The sequence below is a fragment of the Magallana gigas genome, chromosome 2 (genome assembly GCF_963853765.1).
Source record: "Magallana gigas chromosome 2, xbMagGiga1.1, whole genome shotgun sequence".
Classification (NCBI taxonomy): domain Eukaryota; kingdom Metazoa; phylum Mollusca; class Bivalvia; order Ostreida; family Ostreidae; genus Magallana; species Magallana gigas.
In genome coordinates, this window is record NC_088854.1 from 22727790 (window position 1) to 22738931 (window position 11142).

At 32.6% G+C, this 11142-nt stretch overlaps 1 protein-coding gene across 1 annotated transcript; it reads right to left on the reverse strand.

The window, feature by feature from the left end:
• Positions 1 to 5941: 5941 nt before the first annotated feature.
• On the reverse strand, positions 5942 to 10059 carry LOC105338912 (ankyrin repeat domain-containing protein 49). Its single transcript, XM_011444223.4, has 6 exons — positions 9958 to 10059; positions 8475 to 8599; positions 7390 to 7524; positions 6996 to 7048; positions 6660 to 6718; positions 5942 to 6331 (listed from the first exon to the last, which is right to left on the reverse strand). Exons 1-6 carry the CDS (start codon positions 10006 to 10008, stop codon positions 6104 to 6106), a joined length of 651 nt encoding a protein of 216 aa, XP_011442525.2. The 5' UTR covers positions 10009 to 10059; the 3' UTR covers positions 5942 to 6103.
• Positions 10060 to 11142: the final 1083 nt, after the last annotated feature.

Below are 11142 nucleotides of genomic sequence, written 5' to 3' on the forward strand. Positions count from 1 at the left end.
GCCAAAAAATGACTAAGTTCAAAAGCTGGTATTTTTTTCATAAATTATCAGAAATCAAAATCCTAGCAATATGCACACCTCTGATATATGTACAATTGATCTGCAAAAGAACAACTTCCTATCTTGAAAACTGTAGGAGGAGTTATCCGTACAATGAGGGTACCCTTTTGGCAGCCGCCCGCCCGCCCGCCCGCCCGCCCGCCATTTTCACCATTTTAATAACCGGATTTTTCCGTTGGAAAACCCGGTTAAAAATTAAGGGCCTAAATATTGCTTACCAATTCCAACAAGAGACATCCCTCTAACTATTGATAATCATTAAAATTCATTTCATGAGCAACAATGATAAACCTTCAAGTACAGTCACTCTCAATTTTACAAAAATATTGACGGTACTTTATCCGAAACTCTTCATTGTACCTTTAACTTAGTACACTAACATTTTTATGAAAAGACGGTTTGTCTTAGAATAAGAAAGCTAATGCAATTCTGAGAAAAAGAATACCACATATTGCCAATTCCATTGAGATTTACTAAAAATATGGCAATTTAAGTGAATCCACCATTTCCAATTTTCCTTTAGTAAACACAGATTTACAGGGTTCTCCATAGTAAAACATCTTTACCTGACCTTTTAGAGGTCAACTTTTGTTTAACCACCTTTAAAAAGAAACCTTATTCAATACAACATATGCCTACATGATATAATCATGATAAAAGCTTCACATCACTTAGAAATACCCTTACATGTATACCCCCCACCCCCCAATCTTTTGATTTTCATAAAAAGTCATGGTTTGAAATGTTTTACCTAATTTTATGAAACTTGTGGCAATTTCATTGAGTCATTTCTCACACATATTTGAAAACAATCATCAATGATTCTAAAATTTGATCTTTATTTGTTTATTGTATGATTTGTACCATTTTAATTAACAAATAGACAGCTGTCCTGCTTGTGATTTCTTGTTTTCATGAAAAAAGTAAGCTAACAATCATATTTAGTGAATATCTAATCTATTCTGATTTCTAGTCTTCTTCTAACCATGCTAAAACAGTAAGTTACAACCTACAAGTTAGACATCTGCCTTAAATTAGAATTAAATTCAAACACACCCAGGTAGCTGGAGACAGAGTTGATTTCAATGAAAAATGTTCAAATTTGACATGTTTTTCTACTTTTTTATGCATATATACCATAGAAAGGTAGAAATAGGTTGTTTCTTGTTCATTTCAAAAGTAATTATCATAGCAGATGTTATTTCAAAGTCAAATGTACATTTACATATCCTACATGTAATCTTAATGCAGACAATTAAATAGAGGGGGGGGGGGGGTTTCCAATTATGTAAACACATCTAAATATCTTTATGAAATAAAAAATAAAGGAAACATAATTGTATACTTTTATTGAAAAACAAATTTTCACAGCAATTATGAATTTCTTTAAACAGCCTTAATTTTGTTTTCATAATATCTTATCAAACACAAACCACAACATGGCATGATGCTTTCTTCAAGTTCCATTATTGTTCATGCATTATCGGATTTAATTTGAATTACCGGTAAATAGTCTGTAGAACACAAGGAATATGCATGTGGATAGAGGTGACAGGTTAATCTCAGGAGCTGACCCACAAGAATCAACAGGTACCGGTAAAAGCCATGTGGTAACAAGAGTCTGTTTTGAGCTGAAATAAATAAAAAAAATAATTAGCTGTGTTTACATACATGTACTAGTAATAGCTGTGTTTACATTAACATATGCACAGTATTTCTGTAAAAAATACACTGACCATGCAGTGTAATAAGTATGACATATCCCAATACATGACATAACATTTAGGCAGTACAAGATCAAAAATTTGCATATCAAGTCATAATATAATATTAAAAAATTTTCATAGGTATAAACACTTATCAAATTGAGAAAGAGAGAGAGTTTGAGAGAGAGAGAGAGTTTATTACCGTACTTGTAGTGCAACAGTCAATATTTCAATTCGTAAATAACAAACGAATATTACCCACCGAACAGCGTCAAAGTACATGTACTGGTATTAGCTTCTGGTATACCATTTTTTATCAATTCAACTGTGTTTTTTTTTTTTGCAAATAAATTTAGCGAGGGTTTTTGTTTATTTTCTTATAAATTACATGTTTTAAAAACAATACTACGTGTAATAAGCATAAAACATGTATGAGTAAACTTAATGAAGAATTTTTAATAGATTATTTTTCAAAGAATGTGGTACATTACATGTATGTCAATCTTTATAAAACTAGCGTATTTCGTGCGCCATAAATTGCAAGTTTTTTGTAAATATCATTTACTTGCATGATAGGTATATATGGTCTAACCAAAATTTTCTTCATAAAGCTACAGCTGTATGTACCACATATATGTTTTGTCACAAGTATACATTTTAAAAAAAATACCCAAATTCCAACAGTTTAAATAAACTCAACTCATTCTCTGATAAGTTCATTGTGTTTTGTGCGTGCATATCTTATTTGTCTGCTGCAACAGCAGCCAATCAGCGGTAAGCTGAATCCACAAAAAGAAAGTTTGTGTTTTAGGAGCGGGTAAATTGTTTATGCGACACTGTCAAGAAAACCACACCAAATAATAACAAGAAACATAAATATTCACTTAAATGTATTCTGTTGTAAAGTAAAGGTTTTTAACACTTATTGCATCTTGCAAAACATGTGATGACCTTAATCATCTGTCATATATCTGATATACATGTATATGTAAAAGATGGGAGAAATAACGACGGAACAAAGTGGGATTCGAACCTGGCCCTCTGAATCTCTAGTCAAGTGCTCTACCAACTGAGCTACATGTATCTGGCACCGGTATTCAAACCAGTCTGACCGTCACATTCCTCCCCCTTAAATGATCTTCACCCTCGAAGATCATCCCTGGCAGGATCGAGTTAACCTGTTAGTTCCAGGGGTTGGTCACAACACCAATATTGTAACAGGATGGGAGAAATAATGAAGGACCAAACCGGGATTTGAACCTGGGCCCCCTGAATCTCTAGTCAGGTGCTCTACCAACTGAGCTATCTGGCACTGGTATTCAAACCGGTCTGATCGTCACATATATAAAGAATTGTTTTAAACAATGTTGTTCAATAAAAAATAACACTCGCAACCTTCAGTTTTTGTCTGTAATTAATCAATATTGGCGTGCGATCAGTTCTCGCCGAGTACCATTTCTCACCAGCTAGTGCATTGTTACGTCATTTTATCAACACATAAAATTATATACGAAAATATGATGTAACAGTGCACCAGCGAGAAATGGTCCTTGGCGAGAACTGCTCGCACGCCAGTACTGCCAGTAGTCAGATTAAAAAAAGAGAATAAAAAATTACATTTAAAACATTAACAAGGACAATTTAAGTACACATCATAACTGCTAAACAAGAAAAATTATGTGAACTGGTAGAATGGTAGGCATAGTTCTAACTTGTAACCTACATGTACAAGTACATGTACCGGGTACCCGTTGGTCTGCTAAACCTCTTTAATAATACAAAGATCGGCATCATAAAGATATTAAAGTCATGTTTTAACTCTGAAGTCTGAAGTATACAATTTTATTTACTTGAAGTTATGTCTACAGGGTATTCATGACTACATTTGGAGTCTTCTGCACAATAATATATGATATGTTTCTAATTAGACCCTGCTTTGAATTTTGAGTTGAAAATTCACAATCTGTTATTTTTTTAAATAGATAAATTCAGTTACCCTTTCCAGTCCCCCATGAACCTCGAGCGAGTCTAAACATCCATGAAACATGTAAAAATTACACGTTAGTAAACAAACACCCACACCATAACAAAAACATCTAACAGTGTGCACGTACTTACATGTACATCTATACTATATACTAAATTTTAACCAGTTAACAAGAAACTTTAAAAGGAGTAAAAGCCTCACCTTCTTCAGTAACATCCACATAAATCACACACTTTAATGTCCATCTTTTCTCCTTTATTACTCGTAGCTTATCAACGGCTGATCGTCGACAGAAGTACGAAGTGTGGCTGTCAGAATTTCCTCGTAAACGATTCACACGAGAAAAATATCCTCCTTAAACAAATATGTAGTATTGTTCCCTGTGCATGTTCATATGTTTCACAGCAAATTGAAAATGCATGTGTACACCGAAAGAATACACAACTTCTCTTCTGCATTACGGCTCCCTCTTTTCTACAATGCCGTTCGTTAGTATTTACATTGGGCGCGCGCGCGGGGGTTACAAACAGGGGCGCCCCGACAAATAGTTGCACATAGAACGTTTAAATAATGTGTGTTCATTGAATTCATAAATGATATAGATGAAAAAAAATGAAATTGAATCACAACAATTAATCTAAGACGCAACACAACGTAATGCAGTAAATGCCTGGGCCTTAATGTGGCATTTGTTCGCTTGTGTGTCTATGTAGACATATTAACTCGTTCATGTACGATTCTCACATATTTGTTTTATGAAATTTGAAAAAAAATATAGCACAGAACTTGTTTAATTTGATACCAAATGACATTATTTAATATATTAACAATTACTGAATTAATTTTTTTTCATAAAATGATAACGATTTTTGCTATCAGAAAAATACGTGTATGAGCTGCTGACCCCTAATTATAGGGGCCAGCCCTTTTTTCTTAATTTTAAATGAAAGCTCTCGTTATTCTAAACAATTTTTGTTCTATATGTATTAACAAAATATTTTTAGTTTAAAGGTTATAATACAAAAAGCAACAAAATTTCAGCCCCGAAAAAATCTTAAACTTTGGCGACAAATAGCTCAAAAACTAACTAAGAAATTACCAAAATTTTCATGCCAGCAAAATTATAAAATGTTACCGACAATTTCGCCAAATTTCATGCATCTATCATCTGTAGTTCCCGAGATCAACTCTGGACAAAAGACCCCCCAATTTTCAATTAAAGGGCAATAACTCATAACCGGAAGTGAATTTTAAAAATTTGAAAAAAACGTCTAGAGATATTAATATCATCTACATACCCTGAAAGTTTCATAGCAATCAGACAAAAAATATTCGAGAAATCTCGTGCACAAAATTTGCGGGAAAAAAAAAAAAATAATAATAAGAAACAGTAGAATAACAGAAGGGTTTTCCGTTGAAAAACGGAAAACCCTAATAAGAAGAATAAGAAGAAGAAGAATAAGAAAGTCGACAAAAACAATATGTCTCCCCTTTGAAAGGGGAGACATAATAATACATAAAGGTTGCCCTGTGTATGCCTGCGTGTGTCCCATACATCCACATATGATTAGTTTGGAACCCTGAAATCAACTCTAATTGTTTGGGATAAAACCTCTGCGAATCAATTCAAGGTAATGTGAGATTTGATTTAAAAAAAAAACACAATTAAATTTAAGCTACCACCACCTACCAAACCATATTTCGAAAACTTACGATAACAGCTAGTTTATTTCACAATCTCAGGTGCAGCTTTTACAATAATTTTATGGATAGTTTACTAAAAAATCATAATTTTTTAATAATTATATAAACAAACAAATATAATCTTATGTCCAAGTATTGTCAAGGCTTCTCTAGATACGACAACATAATTCACAATATTAGGCATGTATGAATATTAATATCCTATAAACTGAAATAAATATTTGAAACACTTTGCAGTTGTCTACCAGGTAATTATCATTGAAAACGAAATAAACAAAATTCCATAAATTCATTGGAAAAATTGTTTAAGTTTTTCACTTTTTTGTTTTTGCATACAATTCAAATAGAAATGTATATGATATTTTACATGCAAATAAAAGAGAAAAAATATGGAGACTCTGTTTACAAAAATACTGTTTCAGAAAAAAAAACATCCAGAGGGGAAAACAGAAAATATGGTACACATTTGTATTCAGTATCTTAGTTATTATAATCTGCTGACCTATGTCACCATCATTTCTAGTTTTAATATTACAGACTGTGTACACTGTACGGTTTACACCAACTTTTCACTAATACCCCCCCCCCCCCCCCAACCTTTAAAATTTAGTCATTCATAGTCATTCATCTGTTGATGTAGTATCACTCAGAAGTTATTGAACATTGCTAGATGAACATGAGGTGTCCTTGAACTTGTGGTGTCGGGTTCTTCTGGGAGACCCGCTAGGACATCCCCGGTCATTGAGGCCATAGCCATATTGGTGTCCCCTGAACTGTTCCCATGTAGAGGCTGGGCCTTAATGACGTAGGCTGACCCTGGCCGAGAGAAGTGGGCCATCTCTGACTTCGGAAGAGTGGGGTCCACATGTGTGACCTGAAATCAAGTTTCATATTTAAAATTTGATTCCATGTGTAAGTCAAGTCTATTCATTCAATTTATTTCACTCACATCGTCGAGTGACGTACGGGACATGAGGTATATATATAAGCAAGAAAAATATACAAATGTTCAAGGAGGATAGTCTGAAAGATCAAAATATATTTGTTAAAATAAAATATATGTAAAATTGTTACAAAAACAAATTAAGCTTAATTAGCTTCACTATGATTTCTCACAGGCATTTCATCTTAAAATACATGCGATACACATACATGTATGATTATGTTTTTCTCAAAAACTGATATGACAGGACTTGACTTACCCTTTTTACAATATCTAGTCTAATCAATTCTGATTTGGGAGTCCTCTTGCAGCCAGCAGCTAAAATAAATGAACATCAATAAATAAAAACACAATTTATTACAGTTACTAACTCAAGTTTAATTATTGACTAGGCAGAGGATTCAAAAAATTGTAAATTGGTTAAAAATATTGCATTTATCTTTTAAAATAAAATTACCAATTGTTTTAATTTTGCTTTCCATTTTTTATGCTTGGTTTTTGTAGCATTTGAATATGATGTAAAGCTCAATATAAACACAAAACATTTAATCCCCTTATCATTTTTTTAATACTATCTCCTTTAAAATTAACTTGCCTGCAAAGAATGGCCATATTGCATCTAATGCTGAAGCAAAATCAACAGCTGTTCTGTAAAAGAGTGACTGAATGCTTAAATTTACTCATGTAAGTATAACTATTACATTTATTGAATAATGCAATTGGATTTAATAAAACAGTAAAATTTTGATCAACCAGTAACATTAATTGATACATTTTTCTGAAATTAAACGACAAACAATATTAATATATTTAAAATGATTCTTAATATAAGGATTGATTAAAACATTGTAATCAAATGGAGTGTTATACATACAGAATGCGTCTTATGTAAAATAAACCGGACTGCAGTGCTTGATTTAATTTGATAAATTAATGAAGTTTTAGAATCATGCAGAATATAAACAGATGTACAGGTACACGGTATATACCTTCCTTGATTATCCTTAAGTTCAACACTTGGATTGTGTTCCATTAGTTTCATGATGACCTTTCCGTGACCCTGAAATGCTGCACAGTGCAGCGCAGTCCACTGTGTGCCTTTATTACAAGCATTAATGTCAGCTCTGAAAGAAAACTTCTGCTTTAATTAATGATAACAAATGAGAAATCAAATAATTACAGAATTTAAGGATTTAAAAATTGAGACATGGAGTGAGTTCAGATTTATCACACGCATATAGAATTAAATTTAAGACCATGGTATAGGGTGACATAGATTATATCGTCCCCCCTCAAATAGACAAAATATTGCCCAACACAAAGTGAATCCATTTTCATGGTCAATTTTTCCCAAAAAGATACTCAGCAATTGTTTTAATCAACTTTTAAAGATATATACAAGCTATAAAGCATTTCTGAGGGTCAATTAAAATCTAAGATTATAAAAACATTTAAATTTTCTCAATTCACAAGTTCAATGTTTGCAATCAATGGTCCATTTTCTAAATGTATATATACTATATATCCTATATTGTGTTATCTAAACTGTCTTGGTAAAACTCCTCCAGTCTCTGGAATTATATACATATGTTCATCAATGTTTATTTATCTTGACACATTGTGAATAATATGATGTTGATAAATTGTCTTGGGGTTGCAGAGGTTTATTTACATCTTAATCAAAGAATATATAAATCAGATGTTATGTATCTAATATAATATTGAAATTGTGGGAATAAAATTAAATTCTCTTAATATTATTCACAGGCGTTTTTTTTTTTGTTTTTTGTTTTTTTTTTTTTTTATACATAATGTTCTGTAAGTATTTAGTCTGAATGTAACAATTGTATTCAAAGTGCCATTTGTATACCCTCAATCAACAAAGTTTTAAATAATTTAATTAATTTTACTATTAATATTCACTGTGACTACCAGATATATTCCTTGTTTGATCTTCATTTACCTAATATGATCAGACATGCATAAAATCATCCTCTTGGAGAGCAGTTATTTATGTCTAAGGATAATGAGTTAATGGGGGGGGGGGGGGGGGGGGTTAAAAATTAAAACTTACCTATGCTGCAACAAGCATTCAACTACATCAGCATACCCCCAAAAGGCAGCCAAAGCAAGGGGAGTCATTCCATCCTTTGATCTCTCATTCACATTGGCACCCTGCCTCAAAATCTCTTTCAAGAGCTGAAAAATCATTTAATATGAACATGCTGATTCTCACATCTTTGATATAAAGTACATATATTAAACAGTCAGAATGAAAACAATATATACTGTATATTAGGAAATATATGCCCCCGATTTATTTTTGCCCCTTCTGCCTTCGTTGTCAGCATGGTCAGCTAGTGGACGAAATTAAGACTGGGTGAATTCTAATGTCTAAAATTTCATCTCTTTATTTAATCACAATTTTATCACGGCGAATTCAAGATGAGGTAAAACTGTTTACAAGTGAAGAAGGGCGAAAATAACACGGGGCAAAAAAACCATGTATACAGTATTTCAAGCAGAATCATTCCCTTGATCATGTTTTGTAATCCTTAAAAGTAATTATTACAATCATTTTAAGGAATCTTCTTCATTACATTTTAGAATGAAAAGTTTCATGGACATTTATAATAATCCCTGCCATGATGGATGAGACTGTGTATACTACGTGTGCAGTGATATTAATCAGACCGAATTGATCACTGATGCCAGTATATCGCTCAGTTGGTAGAGAATCTGACTTGAGATTCACAGGGCCCAGTTTAAAATCTCTTTCTTGTTTGTCATTCCCTCTCCCATACATTTGGTCCCATCCTGTTACATTTGGTTCCATGCTAACCCTTGCCAACCCAATGCATGCTAACTTCAACATTCAGGTGAACTCGGCCTACCATTGGAAAGAATCTGGAATGTTTATCTTTAGGGGCGAAGGTCGGTTTAATTACCAGACAGCTCAGCTGGTAAAGCACTTTAATTATTAGTTATCAAGGGGCATGTTTGAATCTTACAGTATTCTGTAGTCATTATTTCTTCCATCCTGTTAATTACACTACATATTGGGGTATGTTCTATGATTTTTTATTAAGGGACAGCAATATATCAAATAAATTAACCAGATCTTAGTCTGTCATTTTTAAAAATAAAATATAGATATTCTTCTTCAAAAAGTATCACACCATCATTAAGTGTTAAACTGTTAACTGAACTTTTGGTATGATGCTTACAGCTTATATGATATTAATCAAACGCATATGTAAAGACCATCTGCCCTCTTTGTTGCGCTCCTTACCTTTAAGAATTTACTAAAAATCTTTTTTAAAATCCAACTTTATCAGTACTTCAACCAGCAAAACAAAGAGAGTGATAAAGATAAAATATAAATACCCATTGAAAAGAGAAATACTGAGCGAACTGGAGGAAATTCGAAAGATTATTATTTCCCCTTTTTTCTGAAATAAGACTGGTCTAAAATTGTAAAAACTTCAAACATTGTGAACTTTTATCTACACCATCCGTAACATGACTCCAAATTATACTATTCAATAAATATTTACCGTTATATCGCCGTTTGCAGCGGCGTTAGCAACGCTCATGGGCGCAGACATGTTAAAAAAAAAAAAACACCTGCTAAATTAGGCTTCCGAACCCGACGGTTTTATTTACAGGACATTTGATCTACATGTATCTTTTGAAAGATGGATTCAGTCGCAAATAAGTAATTTTAGAGCTTTAAATATGCTGTTACAAATATAAAATTATCATCCTGCAGTAGATATTCTGATTTTTTAAAATAATAATTAATAATTTGAAAATATTCATTTGTAGACACTTTTAAACGTTTGGATGAGACGTCAAATCATTAAATACACATTTACCTATCATAATTTCGATATAAACTTATATTCAGTTTTGAATATTTTACCAAACGATAAGAAAAAAAAAATCTAAAGTTTTTGTGGTATTATCGAACCCACAACCTAAAAACCCGAGCTCTATAATGTTATCTAATGTCCGGTGCTCTAACCACTGAACCATTTCATTGTTAAATGCTAAATGCAACTTCAACCACGAATTTACGGACTTGTATTATTTCTCTAAAACGTTCAATTGTTGGGATACAAAATGACATTTTAAGGTAAAGTGGGTCATCTCTCCACGTTTTTGTTGATTGAAATCTGTTTGATTTCCTTTCAACCTTATATAGACTATGACAATCAAAGTACTGAAGTACTGAAAGCCGGGCTCTTTTGGTGTGTCTTTGTGCATATTGTGTAGTAAACACTGAAAATCTCTCTCTCTCTCTCTCTCTCTCTCTCTCTCTCTCTCTCTCTCTCTCTCTCTCTCTCTCTCTCTCTCTCTCATGCTTTTAATGTCGACAAAGCGTCAGAGAGCGACTAAACTTTGTAAGCGGCTATAAACAAAAATATGTCTGTCTAGTAGAAAAAAGTTCAACAGTAACAGTTGCTGCCTTGAATTTTGCAACAAGCGTTATATATTCAATCCCCATTTCTTCAACGCACAGCAAAGTAGTTCATAGAAATTCATGTGCATTGTATGTGTCCAATATGCACAGTCTTGTTTTAAAAAACGTTATTAATGAGAAAACTAAAAAAGATAGACAATTCTCTCCAAAATAAAAAAAAGAAAATGCCAACACTTTTGAAAAAACGTGGCTCTTTGTGTAACTATTTGGTATAGCTTTTACTTTGACGCTGTTTGGTTTTTTGTTTACTTTTGAA

Excerpts from the sequence above, each read along its gene's own strand:
- LOC105338912 (XM_011444223.4), bottom strand. The coding sequence starts at position 10,008 with ATGTCTGCGCCCATGAGCGTTGCTAACGCCGCTGCAAACGGCGATATA. Across the intron at positions 8,600-9,957 it reads CTGCAAACGGCGATATAACG|CTCTTGAAAGAGATTTTGAG; the intron begins GTAAATATTTAT and ends ATGATTTTTCAG. Across the intron at positions 6,719-6,995 it reads AATATGGCCATTCTTTGCAG|CTGCTGGCTGCAAGAGGACT; the intron begins GCAAGTTAATTT and ends CATTTATTTTAG.